This window comes from Bufo bufo, chromosome 1 (genome assembly GCF_905171765.1).
Source record: "Bufo bufo chromosome 1, aBufBuf1.1, whole genome shotgun sequence".
Classification (NCBI taxonomy): Eukaryota; Metazoa; Chordata; class Amphibia; order Anura; family Bufonidae; genus Bufo; species Bufo bufo.
In genome coordinates this window covers 536,217,295-536,244,788 of record NC_053389.1, presented here as the reverse complement: position 1 = coordinate 536,244,788, position 27,494 = coordinate 536,217,295, and the positions used below count along the sequence as shown (strand labels likewise).

At 44.0% G+C, this 27,494-nt stretch overlaps 1 protein-coding gene across 1 annotated transcript; it reads left to right on the top strand.

The window, feature by feature from the left end:
• The first annotated feature begins 2 nt into the window (after positions 1-2).
• On the top strand, positions 3-27,180 carry CRELD2 (cysteine rich with EGF like domains 2). The gene is made up of 10 exons (XM_040412156.1): positions 3-253; positions 3,250-3,332; positions 5,269-5,379; positions 15,835-15,926; positions 16,069-16,245; positions 17,438-17,533; positions 19,402-19,485; positions 23,018-23,113; positions 24,542-24,682; positions 26,882-27,180. Exons 1-10 carry the CDS (start codon positions 122-124, stop codon positions 26,956-26,958), a joined length of 1,089 nt encoding a protein of 362 aa, XP_040268090.1. The 5' UTR covers positions 3-121; the 3' UTR covers positions 26,959-27,180.
• Positions 27,181-27,494: the final 314 nt, after the last annotated feature.

Sequence of the window (27,494 nt, the reverse complement as noted above, 5' to 3'; positions counted from 1 at the left end):
GCGGAAGTGAGAGGCTGGGATGCCGCTTGGAATGAATGTGATGTGGTTGTGCGCGGCGCTGACAGCGGTGCTCCGTCCGTGTATGTATCCTGACACGTGAGCGAGCTGCACGCCTCCCGCTATGCTTCTCAGAGCTGCTGTGTCGTTACAGGCGCTGCTCTGGATGCTGATGCTGTGCTGCTCTACTCCATCTAAAGCTGCAGAGAAGAACCCGTGTGATACCTGCAAAAACTTGGTGGACAGGTTCCACAAGGTAAAGCCACATGCAGCCATTGGGCAGTGACAGCTGAGGGTCATTGTCACCAGTCCATAGGATCTGGACTGCAGGTAGCAGGGGAGCCCTTGCCCTGGTTCCTGAGGGTGCCCAGTGCCACCTTAGCCACAGGGGATGTGGGGGTGAAATTAGAGACCAGCCATCAGTGCTGGAGCAGGAAGGGATCTAAAAGGTAAGTGCCCTCTGCCTTTAGATCTTTTCAATCCTCAGGGATCACACTCCATGTCCCTTCCTTCTGGTAGGACCTCAGTTACATCCCACTTTTAATTGATGTTGGATTATTCCTCTTGGCAGATCCCGTTTAGATCTTGGATTGGAAGAATAAATCTTCTCAAGAGGATCAATTTGTCTAAGGTTTTAGACCTGCTCCACGCTCTCCCTATTTCCCTCCCTCCTTAGGCACTAGAGGTTGTTTAGGATGTTTATATTGATGGCCTATCCTCAGGACAACTCATCAATATCTGATCCGCACCCCTGCCGGTCAGCTATTCCGAAGTGGCTCTGATGCCAGAGCTACATAGCACTGTCTGTTGTGCCAAGGACGGAGCTGGTTACTTCAAGGCTTCTCCCATTCAATGTAGCTCTGTTCATTACACAGCCAACAGCTGTCAACTTCCAGCACCAGAGCTTCTCCACCGATCTGATCTGTGGGGGTGCGGGGTGTCGGGCCATCAATAGCTGATTGGCAGAGGTCCATCTTCAGGATCCCAAGTCTAGGCCATCAATCTGAAAATCCTGGATAACCCCTTTAAAGGTGTTGTCTCATCATGGAGAATGGGGGCATGTCGCTAGGATATGCCCCCATTGTCTTATTGGTGCTGGGACCCACACCTATATCGAGAACAGGGTACCGCACTGCGCATGCGCAACCGCCCTCCACTAATTTTCTATGGGACTGGCAAAAATAGCTGAGTGCTGGCTTGGCTATTTCCGTCGGCCCCATAGTAATGAATGGGAGCGGGGGACGCGCATGCGCAGTACGCCCCATTCACTTCTATGGGGAGCCGGCTTGGTGGTGGCCGGACCGGAGTCCTCCAGCCACCAGCTTGCGGGGCTCCGTTCTCGATATAGGTGTGGGTCCCAGCTATGGGACCCGCACCTATAAGACAATAGGCGCATATCCTAGCGATATTCCTCACATTGTCCATGATGAGACAAACCCTTTAAGGTGGCCTCAGATTTCCTACCTGTTTGGACCACATGTTAAGAGGACAAAGCTTCTTAAAGAGGACATGTCATCTCTCCTGACATGCCTGTATTAATTGCTTCAGGCTTCCCCCATGTAATAACAATTCTGGAGCATCTATTCTTATGTCTGTATGTTGTGCCATTCCTTTATTATTTCTTTTTTAATAGCGTTTCCTCTATTATTTCTACTAAAAGTTATGAATGAATTGCTATTAGCCTTCAGTAAGTGTACAGAGGGGGGTAATCAGTTTGGGAGGGGGGGGGAGGAGGGTAAACCTGCACAGTCTGAACATGGCAGCACTGATTGGATAGAATCAGTTGTTACCGCCCCTCTGTACCCTTACTGCAGACTGCTAGCAATTCATTCACAACTTCTAGTAGAAATACTAGAGGAATGGCACAACATAGTCATAAGAATAGATGTTCCAGAATTGTTATTACATGGGGAATGCAGGTAGCTATTAAAACAGGAATGTCAGGAGAGGTGAAAGGTCCTCTTTAAATGAAATGCAATCTTGGTGATTGTCTGTAATCTAAAGATCTGAATTGTTACTTATTTTCCTTGACATGCCTTAACTTACCCCGCTCCCTGTGCCGCTCCTGGTCCCCACACCACCGCTGCTGCTTCTCCCCGTGTGTGGATGAAAACATTCTGTGCGGGGGAGGGAGCAGCCAATGGCAGGCAGGGACGAGCCTCCTCAGCGTCACCCGTGATGCTAGGGAGGGTAGTCTCCATCTCCGCCTGCCATTAGCTGCTCCCCCCTGACACTGGATGAGGAGGAGAAGCAGCAGCGGCGGTGCAGGGACCAGGAGCGGCGTGGGGTAAGTATATTCCCTGTGGAGGGGCCGGCATATGGGGGTCAGTTTATGATATTGGATAACTTATTTAAAGGGAGCCTGTCATCAACTTTATGCTGACCTCACTGAGGGCAGCATAAAGTATTGACAGAAATGCTGATTTCAGCAGTGTGTCACTCATGAGCTAAAAGTCAGTGGTTACTGAGAACCAGCATCATAATCATTGCAGCCCAGGCCTGGAAAAGAGTCACATCTACCTGAGAAGAGTCCTGGTTATCCATAATCTCCTGCTCTCACCCACCTGCTGATGACTGACAGGCTTCTACCTAGTTGTCTCCCTTTCTCTCTAGTAGAGAACTGCCAATCATCAGCGGATGGGCTGGAGAGCAGGAGATTATGGATAACCAGGACTCTTCTCAGGTAGATTTGACTCTTTTCCAGGCCTGGGCTGCAATGATTATTCTGCTGGTTCTCAGCAACCACTGACTTTTAGCTCATGAGTGACACATCGCTGAGATCAGCATTTCTGTCACTATTTTAGGCTGCCCTCGGTGAGGTCAGTATAACGTTGATGACAGGTTCCCTTTAAAGGGCCCATTACATAATGTATCAGTAATGTCACCAGCTGATATTGGGACCACTGAGTGTACTGATAAAGTAAAGGAGAAATCCTTCGGCCCAATTTGCACCTTCCACTACATAATTGTAAAGAGAGGAAATTTTGATGTAGTTTTTATTTGGTATTTGTTTTATTTGGCTTTATACTTTAGTGTAAGTATTGATATGTGCAGTCACATGATTTGCTATAAAAGGTGCCTCCAACCACTTTCTCTGCCAGACGTCTCTGCCTCTCCCTCCATTGCTTGTAAACTTCTGTCGGGAGACGCAGCCAGCAACTTAATTGGCGGAACCCCTTTAATTTAGTTTTTTTACTTCTTTTTATCTCTGCTCAAGGTATCTTTTAATCTTTGGATTTTTTGTTATTGCAGGGACTAGAACAGACCTCAAAAAAGAATTTTGGAGGAGGAAATACTGCTTGGGAGGAAAAAACACTATCCAAATATGAATCTAGGTACTGCAGTATGTCTAGATTACAGATGTGTCGCATGTATCCGTAAACTAGAGGCCTTGGAGCTAGTTATTAAAAGTAGGAGGACTGCCCTAAGATGCACCTGTAAGCCAAGCCTTACACAGTCTGAGGCCATGTATTCAGAGGGAACTTCCCTCAGTAGTCAGTGGATGTAGCTGCCTTTTCCTCCATCAGTCTCCGCTATTGGACATTGATAGAGAAGGACCACATGGAGTAGCTGTTGACTGGAAGGCTGTCCGTGTTCTGTCTGCCCAGCAGCAGTAGTCTGTGACCACCTCTTCAGATACTGTTAGGGACAGCACTTAGTTTTTTTTGGAAATGGATGAAAGTACCTAGTCACCAAATGCAGAAGTTCTGGAAGGACGACCTAGCCAGTATGGCTGAACCTGAATTCGCCCTGATGTACCTACATTCTGGATGTCTGTGGTCTACTACATTTCAGTTATCATGGCGTTTGATGTGGATAGCTATGGCTCTTAACCATCACATATGTCAACCATTTATTCCGTTACCCATAACATTTGTTTCCCCTCTTTGTGTGACCACTGACGCTGAGAGTCTTAGAAAGTTACATTTCTCTGCCTATTCAGACATCGGCCAGTTTCAGTCCAGGGAAAAGCCGTGTGACTGCTGTAATTCCTAGACTGACCACTGCTCCTCTGACTTGAGCTCACAGTATTAAGCTAAATGCACACAAACGTATTTTGTCTCCGTGTCCGTTCTGTTTTTTTTTTTGCGGGCAGCACGCAGATGTATTGTAATGCATTGCAGAGGGGATCAGACCCTCAAAAGTTGAAGTCCCAGAGTGGGACAGAAATAAGGTTTAAAAAAAAAAGTGTTTTTAATAAAAAAAAAAAAATTAAGTTTCAAGTAAAAAAAGAAAAAAAAAAACGCCCCTTTCCCCTGATTTTTTTAAGAAAAAATATATGGAAAAAACACACATATTAGGTATTACCGCATCCATAACGACCGGCTCTATAAATATCACATGATCCACCCCGTTTGATTAAACTCTATAAAAAAATAAAATAAAAACTGTGTCAAAAAAAGCCGTTTTTGTCACCTTACATCACAAAAAGTGGAACACCAAGCGATCAAAAAGGCGTATATCCCACAAAGTCGTACCGTCACCACATCCCGCAAAAAATGAGACCCTACATAAGACAATCGCTCAAAGACACTAAAACATATTTTTTTTGTTTCAAAAATTGCTTTTATTGTGTTAAAGTAAAATGAATTTTAAAAAAAAGTAGACATATTAGGTATTGCCGTGTCCATAACAACCTGCTCTATAAAAATATCACTTGACCTAACCCCTCAGGTGAAAAATAAAAAAATAAGGCGATCAGAAAATGGAGACACAAAAACATAATTTTTTTTTCAAAAATGCTTTATTCTGTAAAACTGAAACAAAGAAAGAAAGTAGACATATTTAATATCATTGTGTCTGTAACAACCTGCTCTGTAAAAATAGCACATGATCTACCCTGTCAGATGAATGTTGTAAAAAATAAAAACGGTGCCAAAACAGCAATTTTTTGCTTACCTTTGTCTCTCCAAAAAATGTAATATAGAGCAATTAAAAATATATCACTTTCTGTTTTAAAAGCAGAGAAATAGAAATTTTTTAAATTGTGAATTTTTCAAACTTTTTGGTAAATTATTATTATTTTTTTATAAAGGTAAACTATATTGACTCAAATTTACCACTGTCATGAAGTACAATGTGTCACGAGAAAACAGTCTCAGCAGGGCTTGGATAAGTAAAAGCTTTCCAAAGTTATTACCACATAAAGTGACACTTGTCAGATTTGCAAAAAATGGCCTGAGCAGGAAGGTAAAAACTGGCCCGGGGTAGAAGGGGTTAAGGTAAATTTATTGTTATTTTGTTAATGTTGTTTGTCTACTTTTCTTGTAGTGAAATCCGCCTTGTGGAGATTATTGAAAATCTATGTGACAGCAGTGACTTTGAGTGCAATGTCATGGTAGAAGAACACGAAGAGCAAATTGAGAAATGGTGGTTCAAAATGTAAGTTTTCTGGGGATTTTAGAAATAATTTCCTGCTTTATATCCTACCTGAAATGCCAGAGAGACATATGATGGCAGACAGTAGGTCATGTAGTTACTAAGAATTCACAGCTAGGACAATTACCCATCAAAGGGTGTAATCATTGAGGTAATATAGTAATCAGAATTCACAGATTATCCCTCATAAAACATAAACTTTATTATAATCTAAATTGGTAAAACCTCCCAAAAATGACAACCCAAAATAACAACTAGACAATTTATCACGGTCAAATATGATATGGTCCACCGTCTTGTAGGTAGGGCGAAGATGATATATACCTCGGGCACTGTATCTATATCTGACCTTAAGACTGTACACCCTGCCTACAATGACGGAATAACCGCCCCGATAGGGGCGATCCCATATGAGGAACCTCCTAAATTCCTTAGTACGGCCCTAATTCGGGATAGACCTATTATGGAGATGACCTGTCACTAAATTATAGACCCAACTAGACATAAGTAATATAATAAACAATAATGTACTATTGTGAGAAAATCAAATGTGAAAACAGTTAGTATATACAAAGAATACCACAACTCAAGCTACAATGGTATAACCGCACAATCTGAGTTGTCTATCCATCTATGGTTGTTGGTAAGATGATATAAATATAGTTTATTCAGATACAAGATCTCTAAATATATGGTCCCAAGTACCAACGCGTTTCGCCCTGTTCAATCTAGGGACAATAAAGCTGTACACCGCAATCGGTGTCACCCACACAAATTCAACACAGGCCTAGTGTGTGGTTAATTATGCCCGGATGTCAGAACCTTCACAATATAAGCTGAGTACATACTGAATACATATCTAGGTTCAAATATACGTCCTCTATACATTTCTAGATCACATTGTGTAAGCTAGCTAGTTGCTGATTACATATCAAGGTCAAACTGATGCAGGTTAAATCAAAAACCTACACCAAGTGCCTTCACAGTAACCTGATTACATACTCGTGATCCGTATAAGTTACAAAGATAAAGCTGACTACAACTCTGCTCCCTACGATATAACAAATATATAGTTAGTCCTCCAAGATGAGCAAAAATGTGACTGTATGAGACCCAATGAACTCTCTGAGCTGATTATATCCTGATTATAAATATGTCACATATGTATCTTACTTCCTCCAATGAAGGAATCAAAGCCAGGTCAAGTAATCATCCGATAGAGACATAGAGCAGATGCCGAATGTCAAGGGATGCAGATGTAAGTATCCTGGGGACACTACACAGCGTCCCACAGCTACAACACAATATTGCCACCTAAGCCGTAAGTGAATAGATGCATTCTGTAATATAAGGCAGTTACCCATGCAGATATATTGCTGCACAACACTGAGCGATCAAAGATGTACATATGCCCACACTGTAAACAATCTACAGGAGAGACCGCTATTTATGCAACGCCATTAAATAGCTAGAGGATACTAGTTTCAGCGAACACGGCCGGTTACTTGCGTGCCGCCAGGGATGAATCCATATTGTAACAGCGGGAGACCTTACAGCGGATATCCAACATGATATAATGAGGACGCCAGAGTAGCGGTAGTACCCGCGTGCAGGATAGAGTGGAGGGCGGGTCTAATTAGCGGTGAGCTGTTTACATATAGTGCCAATGCACAAACCAAGATCACATGACTCGCTCTTGATCGAGACTTCCTGATCTGGTGACCTGCCGTCACAAGACCAAGTTTAAGATCACATGACCGGAGAGTTGGCGTCATGGTAACCATGACACCATATAGGATATAAGATGCCCAGCTCGAATCATACTGTTGGAGGGTGAATCGGAAGAGGGTAGTATCAGCCTGCACATCTTTCTATATTAGCAATACAGTAGTCAGATTGATATTATCACATCCATAATGGGATGTAAAAAGCTCTAATTGTTAGGTTATTTGAAGATGAAGGAAGTTTATTAGATATAAAATGAAGTTTTTATTACATATATTAGCAATACATTACTATTAGTATAAAGAAAGAAGGAAAATACGCTGGTTTCTTACAGGAAGCATGAAAAATCTATATTCTCGTTGAGACCTGAAGGGATGACCGTATTAAGTGTATAGGTCCATTTTGACTCTTTTTGTTTTAGCAACCTATTAACGTCGCCCCCTCTTATAGCTTGTCTAATGGTCTCAATCATTGAAAAATGTAACATTTTGGGATCACCCAAGTGGTAATGTACCTCATGTCTGGATAATGGCTTATCGCGTTTATTCCGAATATCTCCTATAAGTCCTATTCTTGAATATTCTGCAGGTTTTGCCTACATATTTAAGTCCACAGTCACATTGGGCCAAATAAACAACACCACTCGTATTCCAGTTGGCGAAAGAACGGGCCCTAAAGATCTTTATTTGTTTGCTGTCCGAGAAGGTATCACCCGTATGGATGTATTGGCAGGCTTTACATATACCACACTTGACTGTACCAAGTTTTTTATTGGTCAACCATGTACTTTTAGTGGGGGTTTCAAGGTGGCTCTGTACTATGGAGTCCCCTAAGCTCCGTCCACGTCTAAAGGTGATTGCTGGGAACTCAGGGGGGACTTCCTCCAAATCTGGATCCATTTTTAACAGGGACCAATACCGGCCAAGAATTTCCCAGATTTGATGGGATGCTGTATCAAAAGTCCCTATTATTCGGATCACCTCAGTTTGTTTTTTCTTTTCTTTGGGTTGGAGTAGTCTAGGGGTGGGCGATATGGCCTAAAATTTATATTGCGATATAATTTTAAGCATGTGCGATATGCGATATATATTGCGATATATTGTTTTCTATATTGGGGGGGTGTTTAAACTTTTTTTTTTTTTTACTTTTTATTTAATAACTATTAGCCTCCTTAAGGGCTAGAACCCTTGTCATATTCACCCTAATAGAGCTCTATTAGGGTGAATAGGACTTTACACTCTCCCTGCTGCCCTGTGCTTTGTGCACACAACAGCAGGGAGCTGACCATGGCAGCCAGCCTCTCATGTGCCCCCCCCCCCAGCCTCTCATGTGCCCCTCCAGCCTCTGATCTGCTCCCCCCCAGCCTCTGATCTGCTCCCCCCCAGCCTCTGATCTGCTCCCCCCCCAGCCTCTGATCTGCTCCCCCCCCAGCCTCTGATCTGCTCCCCCCCAGCCTCTGATCTGCTCCCCCCCAGCCTCTGATCTGCTCCCCCCCAGCCTCTGATCTGCTCCCCCCCAGCCTCTGATCTGCTCCCCCCCAGCCTCTGATCTGCTCCCCCCCAGCCTCTGATCTGCTCCCCCCCCCAGCCTCTGATCTGCTCCCCCCCCAGCCTCTGATCTGCTCCCCCCCCCAGCCTCTGATCTGCTCCCCCCCCCCAGCCTCTGATCTGCTCCCCCCCCCCCAGCCTCTGATCTGCTCCCCCCCCAGCCTCTGATCTGCTCCCCCCCCAGCCTCTGATCTGCTCCCCCCCCAGCCTCTGATCTGCTCCCCCCCCAGCCTCTGATCTGCTCCCCCCCCAGCCTCTGATCTGCTCCCCCCCCAGCCTCTGATCTGCTCCCCCCCCAGCCTCTGATCTGCCCCCCCCCCAGCCTCTGATCTGCGCCCCCCCCCCCCCGCCTCTGATCTGCGCCCCCCCCCCCAGCCTCTGATCTGCTCCCCCCCCCCAGCCTCTTATCTGCTCCCCCCCCCCCAGCCTCTTATATGCCCCCCTATGGTAACTCAAACCCACCCCCCTCCCTCCCCAGTATTAATCATTGGTGGCAGTGGCCACAGGGTCCCCCTCCTCCCCTCCCCCCCCAGTTCATTGATGGCAGTGGGCAGTTCCGATCGGAGTCCCAGCAGTGTAATGCTGGGGCTCCGATCGGTTACCATAGCAGCCAGGACGCTACTGAAGTCCTGGCTGCGATGGTATGTTAGTGAGCAGCATTATACTCACGTGCGCCGTGGCCGCCGGGCGCTTCTTCTTCTCATAGGTCTGTGCGGCGCATTGCTAATGCTATAAGAATTAGCAATGCGCCGCACAGACAGAAGAAGGAGCGACCGGCGGCCACGGCGCACGTGAGTATAATGCTGCTCACTAACATACCATCGCAGCCAGGACTTCAGTAGCGTGACTACTGGCTGCCATGGTAACCGATCGGAGCCCCAGCATTACACTGCTGGGACTCCGATTGGAACTGCCCACTGCCATCAATGAACTAGGGGGGGAGGAGGGGGACCCTGTGGGATATGGCCGGCCACAGTCCCTCCCCTCCTCCTCCTACTCTGTCCTCTCCTCATTGGTGTTCAGCGGCAGCCGCGCACAGTGGGGAGGGAGGGAGGGACTCCCTCCTTCTCCCTCCACTGTGCCGGCCGGCGGGCTCAGGAGTAAATGGTGCGAGCAGAGAGCGCAATCCTATCGCGGTCCGGCGATATGGCGAAAATCCATATCGTGGCCCAAATTTATATCGCATATCGCCTATACCGCCCACCCCTAGAGTAGTCTACCTCTATCTATGATGTTAGCATTTCCCCACGCCTCATAGAGACAGGAGTCCAGATACCCTCTTTGTTTGAAGCAATGGAATAGTCTAGACCAAGCATGCTCAAACTGCGGCCCTTCAGCTGTTGCAAAACTACAACTCCCAGCATGCCCGAACAGCCTACAGGTATCAGCCTACAGCAGGGCATTGTAGGAGTTGTAGTTTTACAACAGCTGGAGGGCCGCAGTTTGAGGATGCCTGGTCTAGACGCTTCCCTGGTGAAATCATTATGATCAGAGCAGTTTCTCCGAATTCTGAGAAACTGCCCTTTCGGAATCCCTCTTTTTAATGCCTTTGGGTGAAAGTTCTCCCATCTTAGTAGGCTGTTCGTCGACGTTTTTTTACGGTATAGGGTTGTTTTAATACAGTTGTTCTCGCCCCTTTGAATCCGCGTATCAAGAAAATTGATAGAATCATGGTGCAGTTCAAAAGTAAAAAATAAACCTATATGTTTCACATTTATTTCCTCCATAAACAATGTGAATTCTTCCTCAGTTCCGGACCACAACAACAAAATATCGTCTATAAACCTCGACCATAACTGGATGTATTCGGTCCAGTGGGTCATAGACTCGGAGAATACGACAGTGTCTTCCCACCAGCCCAGGAGCAGATTTGCATAAGTGGGCGCACATAGGCTACCTTCATTGGAGGACGTAAGATACATATGTGACATATTTATAATCGGGATATAATCAGCTCAGAGAGTTCATTGGGTCTCATACAGTCACATTTTTGCTCATCTTGGAGGACTAACTATATATTTGTTATATCGTCGGGAGCAGAGTTGTAGTCAGCTTTATCTTTGTAACTTATACGGATCACAAGTATGTAATCAGGTTACTGTGAAGAAAATTGGTGTAGGTTTTTGATTTAACCTGCATCAGTTTGACCTTGATATGTAATCAGCCTAATATGTAATCAGCAACTAGCTAGCTTACACAATGTGATCTAGAAATGTATTCAGCACGTATTTGAACCTAGATATGTATTTAGTATGTACCCAGCTTATATTGTCAAGGTTCTGACATCCGGGCATAATTAACCACACACTGGGCCTATGTTGAATTTGTGTTGGTGACACTGATTGCGGTGTACAGCTTTATTGTCCCCTGAGGAGCCCTAGATTGAACAGGGACCATATATTTAGAGATCTTGTATCTGAATAAACTATATTTATATCATCTTACCAACAACCATAGATGGATGGACAACTTAGATTGTGCGGTTATACCATTGTAGCTTGAGTTGGGGTATTCTTTGTATATACTAACTGTGTTTTCACATTTGATTTTTTTTCACATTTGCACATTTTATTGTTTATTATATTATTTTATGTACTTATGTTAGGCCTCTTTCACACTTGCGTTGTCCGGATCCGGCGTGTACTCCACTTGCCGGAATTACACTCCGGATCCTGAAAAACGCAAGTGTACTGAAAGCATTTGAAGACGCAACAGTCTTCAAAATGCTTTCAGTGTTACTATGGCACCCAGGACGCTATTAAAGTCATGGTTGCCATAGTAGGAGCGGGGAGCGGGGGAGTAGTATACTTACAGTCCGTGCGGCTCCCGGGGCGCTCCAGAATGACGTCAGAGCGCCCCATGTGCATGGATGACGTGTCCATGCGATCACGTGATCCATGCACTTGGGGCGCCCTGACGTCACTCTGGAGCACCCCGGGAGCCGCACGGACGGTAAGTATGCTGCTTCCCCGCTACACTTTACCATGGCTGCCAGGACTTTAGCGTCCCGGCAGCCATGGTAACCATTCAGAAAAAGCTAAATGTCGGCTCCGGCAATGCGCCGAAACGACGTTTAGCTTATGGCCGGTTCCGGATCAATGCCTTTCAATGGGCATTAATTCCGGATCCGGCCTTGCGGCAAGTGTTCCGGATTTTTGGCCGGAGCAAAAAGCACAGCATGCTGCGGTATTTTCTCCGGCCAAAAAACGTTCCGTTCCGGAACTGAAGACATCCTGATGCATCCTGAACGGATTTCACTCCATTCAGAATGCATGGGGATAATCCTGATCAGGATTCTTCCGGCATAGAGCCCCGACGACGGAACTCTATGCCGGAAGAAAAGAACGCAGGTGTGAAAGAGCCCTTAGCTGACTGCCTCAATGAATACTAATGTTCAGTTTTTACAAAGGAAAATGAAGGAAAAGGACCTCAGTTAGGAAGGAAGACTAATGAATCTTTTGATGCATGTGTCTTTACAGAGGAAGAGGTTCTAAGTCAGCTGTCTAAAATTTATACAAATAAGTCACAGGGGCCTGATGGTATACACCCAAAGCTATTAAAAGAGCTTAGCGGTGAACTAGAAAAACCATTAACAGATTTATTTAACCAATCACTGGTAACAGGAGTCGTCCCAAAAAATTGGAAATTAGCAAATGTTTTGCCCATTCACAAGAAAGGTAGTAGGGAGGAATCGGGCAACTATAGGCCAGTAAGCCTGACATCAATAGTGGGGAAATTAATGGAAACCATACTTTAGGAGAGGATTGTGGAACATCTAAAATCCCATGGATTGAAAGATGAAAAACAGCATGGGTTTACTTCAAGGAGATCATGTCAAACTAATCTTATTGATTTTTTTTGATTGGGTGACTAAAATAATAGATGGCGGAGGTGCAGTAGACATCACTTATCTAGACTTTAGTAAGGCTTTTTAAACTGTCCCACATAGAAGGCTTATCAATAAATTACAGCCTTTGTGCTTGGACTCCCATATTGTTGAATGGATTAGGCAGTGGCTGAGGGACAGACAACAGAGGGTTGTAGTCAATGGAGTATATTCAGACCATGGTCTTGTTACCAGTGGGGTACCTCAGGGATCTGTTCTGGGACCCATATTGTTTAATATCTTTATCAGTGAAATTGCAGAAGGCCTCGATGGTAAGGTGTGTCTTTTTGCTGATGACATAAAGATTTGTAACAGGGTTGATGTTCGTGGAGGGATACACCAAATGGAAAAGGATTTAGGAAAACTAGAGGAATGGTCAAAAATCTGGCAACTAAAATTTAATGTTGATAAGTGCAAGATAATGCACCTGGGGCGTAAAAACCCAAGAGCAGAATATACAATCGGTGATACTGTCCTAACCTCAGTATCTGAGGAAAGGGATTTAGGGGTCATTATTTCAGAAGACTTGAAAGGTAGGCAGACAATGTCACAGAGCAGCAGGAAATGCTAGCAGAATGCTTGGGTGTATAGGGAGAGGCATTACCAGTAGAAAGAGGGAGGTGCTCATGCCGCTCTACAGAGCACTAGTGAGACCTCATTTGGAGTATTGTGCTCAGTACTGGAGACCATATCTCCAGAAGGATATCAATACTTTGGAGAGAGTTCAGAGAAGAGCTACTAAACTAGTACATGGATTGCAGGATAAAACTTACCAGGAAAGATTAAAGGACCTTAACATGTATAGCTTGGAAGAAAGACGAGACAGAGGGAATATGATAGAAACTTTTAAATACATAAAGGGAATCAACAAGGTAAAAGAGGAGAGAATATTTAAAAGAAGAAAAACCGCTACAAGAGGACATAGTTTTAAATTAGAGGGGCAAAGGTTTAAAAGTAATATCAGGAAGTATTACTTTACTGAGAGAGTAGTGGATGCATGGAATAGCCTTCCTGCAGAAGTGGTAGCTGCAAATACAGTGAAGGGGTTTAAGCATGCATGGGATAGGCATAAGGCCATCCTTCATATAAGATAGGGCCGGGGGCTATCCATAGTATTCAGTATATTGGGCAGACTAGATGGGCCAAATGGTTCTTATCTGGCGACACATTCTCTGTTTCAATGTGTCTAGTTGGGTCTATTATTTAGTGACAGGTCATCTCCATAATAGGTATAACCCAAATTAGGGCCGTCCTAGGGAATTTAGGAGGTTCCTGATACGGGATCGCACCTATCGGGGCGGTTATTCCGTCATTGTAGGCAGGGTGTACAGTCTTAAGGTCAGATATAGGGACAGTGCCCGAGGTATATATCATCTTCACCCTACCTTCAAGACGGTGGACCATATCCTATTGGACCGTGATAAATTGTCTAGTTGTTATTTTGGGTTGTCATTTTTGGGAGGTTTTACCAATTTAGATTATAATAAAGGTTATGTTTTCTGAGGGATAATCTGTGAATTCATGTAGTTACTTATACAGAACCTGACACAACCCATTTAAATTTTGAAGATTGCAAAAGATCTTTAAAAGGAATATCTTATTTCTCTCTTGGTACAAGCACTTGGCTATCTCTGGCAGCCCCATAGAGTTGAATGGAGTGGCAGCACGCATGCATGTCTGCCACTCCATTCAAACCGGAGCACAACGGGCCACTATTTTTATAGATCAGTGGAGGGCCTCAGTAGTCGGACCACTGCCATTCAGACACTTATTCCCTATCCCAGGGGTGGAGAACCTCCGGCCCCTGGGATCAATTTATGTGGCCCTCTGCCAGAACATATAGTGAAAATGCTAATGACCACTTCCATTATGGAAGCGGTCATTAGCATGCGGGAGGCAAGGGAGGTGAGAACAGCACTGCACTGGCTGTCCTCATCTTCCCTGGTCTTCTTCCAGCCCCGCTTTGTGTCCTGACACATACAGGTCACAGTACAGAGCGGCAGGAAGAAGACCAGGGAGGGTAAGTGACTCTGCCAAGTGGCAGCGCCATCTGGAGCTGGAGAGGTAAGTTTTTAATTTATTTTTTTAAGCGTCAAACCTGAGGTCTGATCTTAGGCTGGGAGTGGTCTGATCTGAGGCTGGGGAGTGTCTGATGGGGACTGATCTGAGGCTAGGGAGGGTCTGATCTGAGGCTGGGGAGCGTCTGATGGGGGTCTGATCTGCGGCTGGGAGGTCTGATGGGAGTCTGATCCGAGGCTTCTCATGGGGGCGGGTCTGATGGGAGTCTGATCCGAGGCTTCTCATGGGGGCGGGTCTGATGGGAGTCTGATCCGAGGCTTCTCATGGGGGCGGGTCTGATGGGGTCTGATCTGAGGCTGGGGGGGTCTGATGGGGAATGATCTAAAGCTAGGGAGGGTCTGATAGTGGTCTGATCTGAGGCTGAGAGGTCTGATGGGAGTGTGATCTGAAGCTGACCAAATCTAGCAGTCAAATTTTTAAGTTGAGAATTTTGTATGGCCTGCTAACGATGTTCAAAATATCCAAATGGACCTCGGAAGCAAAAAAGGTTCCCCACCCCTGCCCTATCTCATCTATAAGGGATACATTGTAATGGGACAACTCATTTAAAGGGATTTAACAGGCTTGCAATATTGATTACTTAACCTAAGGATAGTTCTTAAATATCATACTGGTGGAGTTCCAATACCTGGTACTCCTACCAATCAGCTGTTGCCTGTAAGGGAGCTGAGCTGCAGTAACCACATACGGGCACTACACTTTCAATGGAGCTGTGCATCCAGTATGGTTCTGGTGGCTGCAGGTAACAGCTGATTGTGGGGGTGCCGGGTGTTGGACCCCCATCTATCTGATATTGATGACCTATCCTACAGGTTCCTATAGTCCATGTGGATGTTGTAAAGCACCTGAACTGCTGTTAACAGGGGCAGTGCAGAAAATCAGGCAAGATGGTTGCCTTCGCAATGAAGTACAGAAAAATTGAATCCAAAAGTTCTACAATACAAAATGAACAACAGATAAGAAACAAAAAGAATGTATGTCAGTGTTTAATTAGTAAAACGATATCGGTGATACGTTCCTTTTAAAAGGGGTTGGTTTATTTTGAATTCAGAACTGTGATCCTTTAGAGTTTTTAATAACCCTTTGTATGATGAGCTGTGCGCTTGATGTTGACGTATCATGAAAAAAGAGATGGATGATTTTTCCTATATTTCTTGATTAATCTTAATTTCCTTTTACTTTGTAATTTAAATTGGTATTTGGTCTTTTGGTGCGTGACAGGAAGAAAAAGTATCCAGATTTACTGAAATGGTTTTGCATAGAAACGATTGAAGTGTGCTGTCCTCCTGGGACTTATGGACCTGAATGCTTAGGTAAGGGGCAGTGGATTAAAATAATCTATATATTTTGCATACTTTGTACCTGATTATTTTTTTTATTTTTTTTACACTCCTAAATAGGGTTTTAACTTCCATTTTAAGCATAATCAGTGTTTTTAAAAAAAAAATCTTCTAGCTTGTCTAGGTGGAGCAGAACGGCCATGTCACGGGAATGGATTTTGTAGTGGTGACGGTACCAGACGTGGAGATGGATTGTGCAGTTGCAAGGCAGAGTATACTGGGCCATTTTGCCTTGAATGTGCAGATGGATACTTCAATTCAGAAAAAAATGACACTCACTCTGTTTGTACTGGTAATGGCTATTTCTACTATATTTTATATGCAGATTAACCTAAAGGAAACCCTTCAGATTGTTTCAGAGCAGAAAGAACTGGGCAGATTTTTTGGGAAATGATTTTTTTTCTGGTCTTCCTACTGTGAGCATTCCTAGTGAGTGATTGACAGCTATCTATGTATGGAAGGCAGTCAATCACTGATTAGGACTTCCCACTGGACTCCTAACTAAATGTATTTGTCAGGAGGTATATCATTTAAAGGGTTTCTATCACTTCATATGACATAATTAGCTGGCAGACACTAGCGATCTGCTAGTGTCTGCTCTGGCCAACCATCCTACTATAATCACTTGTGGGGCAGCGGTTTTGCTAAAAAACTAACTTTTATAAATATGCTAATGAGCCTCTAGGTGCTATGTGGGCGTCATTAGCACCTAGAGGCTCCGTCTACCTTCATACACAGCGGCCGCCCAGCACGTCCCTCCAGCCCGCCCATGTCCTCCTCCGTGTGACGCAGCGCCGAATTCTCGCGCATGCGCCGTGCGCGGCTGTATTCGGCGCATTAGAGATGTCTGAGCTCGGAGCGGTCAGACATTCAATGCGCATGCGCCGAATACAGCCGCGCATGCGCATTGTATGTCTGACCGCTCCGAGCTCAGACATCTCTAATGCGCTAAATACAGCCGCGCACGGCGCATGCGCGAGAATTCGGCAGCTGCGTCACACGGAGGAAGACATGGGCGGGCTGGAGGGACGTGCTGGGCGGCCGCTGTGTATGAAGGTAGACGGAGCCTCTAGGTGCTAATGACGCCCACATAGCACCTAGAGGCTCATTAGCATATTTATAAAAGTTAGTTTTTTAGCAAAACCGCTGCCCCACAAGTGATTATAGTAGGATGGTTGGCCAGAGCAGACACTAGCAGATCGCTAGTGTCTGCCAGCTAATTATGTCATATGAAGTGATAGAAACCCTTTAAATCTATACGTTATAAATGAAAGTCAAGAATACAAAGTGGAACTGATTTTTAAATGCAAATCGACCTCCCTGTTAAAAGTCCCAGCCAAATTGGTATATTGTAAAATGTTATAATTCTTGCATTGACAATGTATGTATATGATTTTGCAGTAGCAATAGGAAGAGGATGGTCATGGGTTTTTCAAACAAATACTTCTAAAAGTCAACTTCTCCGTCATCTTTCCTCTATTCAGCTTGCCACGAATCCTGTAAAACATGTGATGGCCCATCTAACACAGGCTGCAAAGAATGTGAGGAAGGATGGACCAAAGGAGATGACGGCTGTGTGGGTTAGTTTCTCTTTGTGGTGTACTTTTCATTTGGATTAAATAAAAGAAGGCACACTGCTCATTTAAAGTATTTAGGAGGAGCATTTAGTGTAATTGTGCTGAGATTCACTAAAGAATGCTTGATTGGGTTCTCCTGAATGTTCGCTTTCTAGGTCATCCACCCAAAAGTAAAGTCTGCAACTTAGTGGAAAGCCACCACTGTTAGGAGTTGACTGGCTGACTGCGAGACTGCTTTGTCTGTGTCCTCATGACAACACTTAATTGTATCATAGTCATTTTGGGACTAGCTAAATGTTGATGGCGAATAGGGCTGCACGATATGGGAATTTTGTGCGATTGCGATTAGGGCCCTAAAAATTGCGATAACGATATGCGATGCGATATTTTAAGGGAATTGTGCTAGAGGTCTATTTGCTTGGATTTTCCCATATGAGCCGCTGATGCGGCTGGGTATGACATAGTTATAGGGGATCTGTGGATGACGCTGTGTTGTGGGGGATCTGTGGAGGACGCTGTGTTGTGGGGGATCTGTGGAGGACGCTGTGTTGTGGGGGATCTGTGGAGGACGCTGTGTTGTGGGGGATCTGTGGAGGACGCTGTGTTGTGGGGGATCTGTGGAGGACGCTGTGTTGTGGGGGATCTGTGGAGGACGCTGTGTTGTGGGGGATCTGTGGAGGACGCTGTGTTGTGGGGGATCTGTGGAGGACGCTGTGTTGTGGGGGATCTGTGGAGGACGCTGTGTTGTGGGGGATCTGTGGAGGACGCTGTGCTGTGGGGGGATCTGTGGAGGACGCTGTGCTGTGGGGGGATCTGTGGAGGACGCTGTGTTGTGGGGGATCTGTGGAGGACGCTGTGCTGTGGGGGGATCTGTGGAGGACGCTGTGTTGTGGGGGATCTGTGGAGGACGCTGTTATAGAGGATGTGTGTTATGACACATAGGGCCATGAGGGGGGGGGCAGCATGAGACATATAGCATCTTATGCTGGTCCCCCTCATGGCCCTATGTGTCCCCTCATGTGTCCTAAACTGCGCACATAACTGGCTTTGTGTGTAAAGTATTTTACTAGCGTGTGAAACAATCTCTCCTATTGATAACATGGCCAGCCTCTGTTACTCACTGTCACTATGAATGCACTGCAGCGAGCGGGAGCGAGCTGGCCGGCCGGGGCGTGACTGACGTCACTTAGTAACGCTCCTCCCACTTCAGGAAGCAGGAGCGTTACTAAGTGACGTCATTCACGTGCTGGCCGGCCCGCTCGCTGCAGTTCGCTGCAGTGCATTCATCGTGACAGTGAGTACAGAGGCTGGACCTGTTATCAATAGGAGAGATTGTTTCACACACTAGTAAAATACTTTACACGCAAAGCCAGTTATGTGCGCGGGGCCCCTTCATATATAATCGCAGCATTTTCGGGTCGGCCAAATCGCCATATCGCATTTGCCGATTATCGCGATTTCGATTATTTTTTCGATTTATCGTGCAGCCCTAATGGCGAACATTTGTAAGGGGTTGACCAGGACTTGAATGTTGATGACCTATCGTCAAGATCGATCATAAGTACCTGACCGGTGGGGGTCCTATTAGCTGGTTGAAAGGGCCAAGTGCTGCGGCCTCAGTTACATGGCCTTTGTGCATCTAAGTCTCATTCCTATAAATGTGATTGAGGTGCAATGCCAAGCACAGCCATTCTACCATGTATAGCACTTATGATGAAGCTGTGGCACCCTCAAACAGCTGATCGGCGGGGGTTCTGGGAGATGAAATATTTATGACCTATCCTGGGGACAGGCCATCAATATTTAACTTCTGAAAAACCACTTTAATATTTCTAAGCATTTTCAATATCCTCTATTGTTTGGTTCTTTAGATGTTGATGAATGTGCAGCAGAGAACCTTCCATGTAAAGAGGATCAGTATTGTGTGAACACAGAAGGATCTTTTTCTTGCATAGGTGAGTATATTTTATGTTCCTAATAAGTAATTTTGTAACATCTTCCTGTGATTAGCTTGCATATGTAAGGATCGGAGAACCTCAGTGTTTCCTACATTCATCTTCTACTTGTCTGGTTTTTCCACATTTATTTAGGTTGTTAGAAAACAGAAGAACCAGTCAGAATATTCAGTGCATTTCTAAGGCTATTGAGTTCCGGCAGAGGCAATTAAACGGATCTGTTTTGATTTTACACATCCGGATGCATCCATTCCGTTAGGATGTGGTTGTGTTAAATCAAAACGGAAAATAACTGATCCATCATTGTTTTTAGCGCCAGATCCGTTTTTATGACCGGACACAAAACCGCTAAACGGAATGCTGCCGGAACGGAAGACATCCTGATGCATCCTGAACGGATCTCTTTCCATTCAGAATGCATGAGGACTAAACGGACACTTTGTTTCCGGTATTGAGATGCTCTGTCGGATCTCAACACCGGAAAACAACAACGCAAGTGTGAAAGTAGCCTAAGCTTGTTATTGACTGTACAAGTTGGAATGAGTGACCTGTCTAAGGACAGCGCTGAATGTGAGCAGAGAAATGAAGCCTTTCTCTCTGAGGCTAGCTGAGATGCAGGGTCATTCAAAGACAGTGGGGACACTCAGACTTGACATTGTTTTTTGTATGGATAAATGCACTGAGTGTGACTGTGAAGCCCACACTCCTTAATGCCAGAAAAAGTGGAGCAGTAACTTTATTACTATGGTATTTTGCCATATTTGTAATGTACTGTATTTACACCAGAAAACAGGTACAATTACATTGATAAATCTGTCCATTGTGTCCAACCTTCTATTAAAAATGTGTGCCACAACACTGTATATGAAAGACGCTCTCTTAGACCCCATTCACACAACTGTCCACTGTTTTGGTCCGCATCCGATTCACATTTTTTTGCGGATAAGATGCAGACCCATTCATTTCAATGGGACTGTATAAAATGGGACAGCACACTGTGTGCTCTGAGCATCCATGTGTCTATTCCTGAGTCCCACAAAAAAGATAGTACATGTCCTATTCTTGTCAGTTTTGCAGACAAAGATGGGTATTGGTACAGTGGGTCCACAAAAATGGATGCAACACAGATGTCATCATATTTTTGGCGGATCTACATGAATGCACCCTTATAAGACATTATAAGGGGGGGGGGGGGTGACAGAACTTCCAAAGCAAAATTATGCTCCATTTCTTTTTTCAGGAGAATGTGTTTGGCCCCGTATTAGATAATATCCTAGAAAAAGCAGCCGATAAAAAGAAGGGCTTTCCAGAAAAAGGAAAGACCATTTTTTCGTCCATTCAATTCACAATCCAGACCCTATAGGGGAAAAGGAAAAACTGCGCTGGAGCTGTCAGAATGGGGCAGAAGGTAGAGGATTCCTCCTAAACTCCCAAAATAAGCAGAACGAAAAACAATGACGCCAGAGTAGGGGAGAGGTTGAGGAATTTTCTGACCCAGTAGGAATCTGTAACATCAAACCCTTGGGCATTAGACATCGTGAAGAACGGTTACAAAATAGAATTTGCCTCAAACCCCCCCAAAAAGATTTCAGACCACTACCCACAGTTCCACCATTCTATCAAAAATATGGCAGGGAATTCTAGAATTAAAAAAACTGGTGTAGTAAAAAAATGTACCCGAGGCAGAAAAAGGGAAAGGGTTCTATTCAAGGCTATTCCTAGTCCAAAAACCAGACTAATCCTTCCATACCATCATAAACTTAAAGGATTTAAACAATTCAATAACATACAGAAAGTTCAAGATGGAATCAATTTCGTCCATTGTCCCCCTAATCAAAAAGGGAGCCTACATGACATCTATCGATCTCAAAGATGCCTACTATCCTAATCCTATCCATCTAAACTCACAAAAGTATCTCCGATTTGCACTAAAAGATCCCGGGGGCATATTGCACCATTTTCAATTCTCCGCCTTTGCATTCGATATTTCCTCAGCACCAAGAATCTTCACAAAGTTGGTGGTAGAAATGATATCTCCCCTCAGACAAGAGGGTCTGTTAATCTGTGCTGCTGAGGGAACATGGTGCGCGCTAACAGCAGCACTCTCCACGTTCTCTGATACTGGGCTGCACAGTAGCACAGCCTAGTATCGATAAAAGGCAAATCCCAGTACCGAACCGATACCGGGACAAAAGTATCGATTGAATATCGATATTTTGATGCCAGCAACAACCCTACGGCCACAGAAGCTTTTAGGAAAGATGATAATCTATTGATTCAGTTTGCAGGTTGCAATAAGGGAAATAAACTTTCCAAAGCATCCATAGGTCGCTGGATAAAATCCACTATATCTTGCTGTTACTCCCTAATGGGTCACGCTTGTCCTACTAGAATAAAAGCCCACTCCACCAGAGTTATGGCTTCTTCATGGGCAGAGAAAGCTGGTGTGTCTCTTGATCAGATATGTAAGGCAGCTACTTGGTCTAGTATCAATACATTCATCAAAGATTATCGTCTAAATATCTCTGCTTCTACAGGTTTGGCCTTTGGCCAGAAAGTTCTGCAAGCAGTAGCCCCCCCTACAGTATAATCTGTTAGTACTGATCTGTACCCGTCATGGTGGATGAAATGGAAAACCGTAATTAGACTTAATGGGAATTCTGTTTCCTTCCTTGAGTCCACCATGACGGCTTGTATATTCCCTCCCTTAATGTACTGGTAATAAGTATGAATTAAATACTTTAAAAAAAATAATATATATATATTTTTCATGTATGTGTATGTATATGTGTGTGTGTGTATGTATGTATGTATATATATATATATATATATATATAATATAAATTAGGGAAAATACTTGATATCACCCACTAAGGTAATTTGTAAACACTGAAGTGAGAGAGTGGGTAGGGGCTTTTAAACTATTTTTTTTATTCTAATGACATCCATGACTTAGACTTGCTTCACATTAGCGTTTTTCTTTTCCGGCATAGCGTTCCGTCCTAGGGGCTCTATACCGGAAAAGAACTGATCAGGCATATCCCCATGCATTCTGAATGGGGAGTAATCCGTTCAGGATGTCTTCAGTTCAGTCATTTTGACTGATCAGGCAAAATAGAAAACCGTAGCATGCTACGGTTTTATCTCCGGCGAAAAAAACTGAAGACTTGCCTGAATGCCGCATGCGCAGACCTTTAAAAATGAGAAAAAAAATGAATACCGGATCCGTTTTGCCTGATGACACCGGAAAAACGGATCCGGTATTGCAATGCATATTTCTGACTGATCAGGCATTTTTCAGACTGATCAGGATCCTGATCAGTCTGAAAAATGCCTGATCAGTCAGAAAAAATGACATGCGTTTGCAACGGAACTGCCTGCCGGAATCAAACAACGCAAGTGTGAAAGTACCCATAAAAAAGATAACTTGGACAATCCATTTAATTATTATGCCGCTTCATGAAGATTTTAAATTTGAGTCTATAAATGAAGTAGTATTTCATACCTAGTAATAATTGTTTTGTCATGCTAGGATGTGATGAAAGTTGTGCAGGATGCTCCGGGGAGGGTCCAGATAAATGTAAAGACTGTGCGAATGGATATGTGTTAGAAGAGGACAAATGTACAGGCAAGTATACATTTACTTATTAAATGGGTTATCTCTCTTCAGCAAATTACATTTATCATGTAGAGAAAATTAATACAAGGCACTTACTAATGTATTGGGATTGTCCATATTGCTTCCTTTGCTGGTTTGATTTATTTTTCCATTGCATTATACGCTGCTCGTTTCCAGGGTTATGACCACCCTGCAATCAATCAGCGATGGCCGTGCTTGCACATTATAGGAAAAAGCGCTGTCCTATGTGTGCTCCCATGGTCCCGGCCACCAGAGAGGGTGGTGCTTTTTCCTATAGTGTGCAAACATGGCCAACGCTGCTGGATTGCAGGGTGGTCGTAACCTTGGCAACAAGAAGAGTATAATGCAATGGAAAAATGTATCTAGCCAGCAAAGGAGACAATATGGACACTCACAATACATTAGTAAGTGGCTTGTCTTAACTTTCTCTACACGATAAATGCCATTTGCTGAAGTCAGACAAGTCCTTTAACGGAACGTTTGTTTTTTACCAAATGTTGTCTTTCATAAGAGGTTGTATCCAGAAGCGCTTATATATACTGTTATGGGAAGTGAGTGTGGGCCCACTGTGCTAATTAACCAGTTTTACTTTGGGCTAGTCCTGGCATTCCCTTGGTTTTCACCATTTAACTTCTATACAGGTATTTGGCCTACATCACTGACAGCCACCAGGCCGTTACCTCTTATAATTGTCTGGGTGTGGCTGGCTGCTGATCCATTGGGATCGGCCATATACATAGTCAATAAATAGACAAAGGTCCATTGGGATCGGCCATATACATAGTCAATAAATAGACAAAGGTCAGGGCAGGCAGAGTACGTCCAAATCCGCGGAACAGTCCACAGGATCAGTATGGTGAACGACCGCAGGTGAGGCACCAGAGAGTCAGGATCTAGGGAACGGGCAGAAGACAGTACACTGACAGACAAATGGATTATAGCTCTCTACAGATTCTTGCAGGCTAGAGACACCTGGCAGAATCTACAGAGATCAATTGCTCAGGCAAGGAAGTGAGGAAACAGCAAAGCTTATATAGCCTAGGCTGATCAGCAATTGGGAACAGCCTCACAGCAGCGAACAGAGCAAGAGAAGGTTAACCCTTGCAGTACTACAACTGAGGAGAGCTACTACAAACAATTGCCCTTATTCACACACAGGAAGCAGGCGCCCGTGCGCACAGAACAACCACGGCCATGAACCGCCATTGTAATACATGGTCATTCATACATACCTACACATACATTTTTACATCAATAACTGATCCATCTGTTTATTTTAATGCAACTGTTGAATCATTGAAATATGTGAAGCTGAAAATTGGTTTGGGAGTTGGGCGTTAAAGAACGGTTCCATCTCGGGATAAGACATTTTTTATTGTCTTATAAATGTATATGTAATGGTTCTTTCCCTTCCAGATATCAACGAGTGTGACAGTTCTGACAAGGTTTGTTTAAGAGACAATGAGAATTGTGTGAACACTCATGGAAGCTATAAATGTGTTTGTGCAGAAGGATTTGAAGACCGAGATGGAAAATGTGAGGAGGTCACGAAGACAGGTAATAATTAGTAGAGGACATTTGCCCTCCAAGATATGTCCTTGAATTTGCTGTGTGTCAAAGTCATGAAAAAAACAGCTAGGTGCTGCTAATTAACTACCCTTGATTAACTGATCCTCAGCAAGTGTCATCACCTCTGTAACAGCAGAAGTTTGGGCAGTTTGCTGGTCTGGAGCATTCAGGTGTGTTACACAATGCCAAAGAGGAAAGACCTCAGCAATGATCTTAGAGAAGAAATCATTGCTTCCCATCAATCAGGGAAGGCTTATAAGGCCATTTCCAAACAATTTCAAAGTCCATCATTCAACAGTGAGAAAGATTATTCACAAGCGGAAAACAGACAGACAACAGTCTTTCCAGGAGTGGATGTCCCAGCAAATTCACCCCAAGTTCAGACCATGCAATGTTAAGTGAAATTGGGAAATCACAGGAGCTAGATCGAAGACTATGCAGGCTTCAGTTAACATGTTTAATGTTCATGACTGTACAATTGGAAAAATACTGAACATGTTTGACCATAATGCACAGGGCCACATTTGGCAAAAACCAAGCACAGCATATCGGCACAAACATCTTATACCAGCTGTTCAAACCTCAGCTCAGACCTGAGATCAGACCCACACGTCAAACATCAGATCAGACCCCCATGTCAGACATCAGATCAAACTAACATAAATTAACTTCCTTCTCCTGCTCCGCTGCACTGGGACCTGACTGCAGACAATGTCAGGTCAGAGTCTGCACATTATGTCCTAACGCTGTGCGAATACAGGCAGGGCTACAGTTGTTGCTCGCCACACCTCCTGGATACTAGAGGACACTTCCATAATGGAAGCATTCACTTTATAAGATGCACTGCCATTCCTCCCCCACTTTTGGGGGTAAAATGCATCTTAGAAACCGTAAAATATGTTATATGCTTTCATTTTTATTCATAACACTACGAAAGGGGGTGATTTTAATTTCTAATTCATTTAGGCTTGTTTTATATTTAGAATTTAATTTTTATTTTTTTTACCTTTTTTTTTAAACTCTATTTTTAGTCCCCACCCTGAACATGTGATTGTTAGGTTGCATATTCCATAGACTGCAATGGTTTACCATTGCTGTGTATGATAAAAATGCTGCATTCCTATTAAGCTGTGCCACAAGCAAGCACAAAAGACTCCCTGCTGCCATAGCAATACTCCTAAAGGGATATATACAACTCTAAATCCTCACAGTCCAAATCGCAACACGTTTCCCTGCAATGTACGTATTACAGTTCATTAGGGGACACAAATCACAAGGTGCAAATGAATAGCTCAATTAGATTATATCACCATATCAAAGTTAGCCATAGCCACTCAACTGTAGATAATAAAATGCTAACTGATTAGATCACCCAGTATTATAGAGGAGGGAAACGCCGAGCTGTAAAGACCCTGTGGATTATTGACATATGGAACTACAGTGCACCAAGATAGTTCTGCTGATGATGCATTTGGGGCCAAAGAGCAATGTAAATACCACAATGTAACGATCTACCAGAACTCAATGTATCCCTGAAGTAGACATAAATCACTGACATGTACTGGATTCTAGATATGACCCATTTTAAATACCAGCATTAACATCTCACAGTCAAGACGATAAAGTGCACCAAAGACAGCTCACTGATATCGATAATATTCTGAGCTCATATACTTGCATGACCGTGTGCAATCTATAGCCTCAGGGTTCGGAGTCACCCGTAGTATATCTTGCAACTTATACCCCCTGTGGAAACGGTAGGCAAATTCCAAGGCCATCTATGGGTTATTCCCTCTTTCGTCATGATAGACAGCTCTATTTCCCTATCATCGGGTTTGGACCTGAGAGGTAAGACTTCCTGTTGTGTGACTTTTAGCAGGGCCTCAGATAAAATGCTGGAAACCGCCCGCATTATCATCTGAACCACGCATGGCGGCGTATTCCCTCACTATAGGGGAACATCTTTCTAGCAGCAGGACTCCTCTGGGATGAGTTGCTGGATAGATCCCTGGTGACTCTGAACCCTGAGGCTATCCCATGCACATGGTTACGCAGGTTTATGAGTTTGTCTGACCATTGCGCACTTTATCGCCACGATTGTGAGATGTTAATACCGGTATCTGATAGTGTCCTGTGTCAAGTAGAAGATATTAATGCTCAGTTATTAACCATCTGTTTACTGCTTAGAAGAGGAAGAGGAGGCAGAACAGAACACGTCCTCCAATGCAGTAGAAGATTCTATGAATGTGCACGAAGATTTATGACGGACAGCGGCTTAACATTAATTTAAGTATTGTTTTAAGTTATTGGACTCCATCTCTACACTCAGCATACTGTGGATTACAGGTTCTGTTAACCTGAAATAAATGCCCTTTATCTGGTATTCAGATTGGATTTGCCCTAAATGTTGTACATGCCCCTTTTCAATAAAAGTGAGATGTGTCTTTTATTTTGATATAATACTTTCTAATAAACGTTCATTCAGTATACACATCTGTCATTCCTCACAATCTCTTGTTCCATTTAAAGAGACCCTTTCACTGATTATACATGTAAAAATAATTACTGTTCATAATTGTGTTGTGATTTGGGAAGACCAACCTGGGGATATAGTGACAGCTAGGTTTTAGAGGAGGACAATAAGGAAGAAAAATTATTTTCATTAGACCTCTTATCAGACCTCAGCTCACAGCCCCAATCAGATCCCCAATGTTAATAAGATCCTCAATCAGACCTCAGATCAGACTCCCAATGTTAATAAGACCCCCAATAAAACCTCAGCTCAGGCCCCAATGTGAAT

Excerpts from the sequence above, each read along its gene's own strand:
- CRELD2 (XM_040412156.1), top strand. The coding sequence starts at position 122 with ATGCTTCTCAGAGCTGCTGTGTCGTTACAGGCGCTGCTCTGGATGCTG. Across the intron at positions 3,333-5,268 it reads CTATCCAAATATGAATCTAG|TGAAATCCGCCTTGTGGAGA; the intron begins GTACTGCAGTAT and ends CTTTTCTTGTAG. Across the intron at positions 17,534-19,401 it reads AGGAGATGACGGCTGTGTGG|ATGTTGATGAATGTGCAGCA; the intron begins GTTAGTTTCTCT and ends TTGGTTCTTTAG.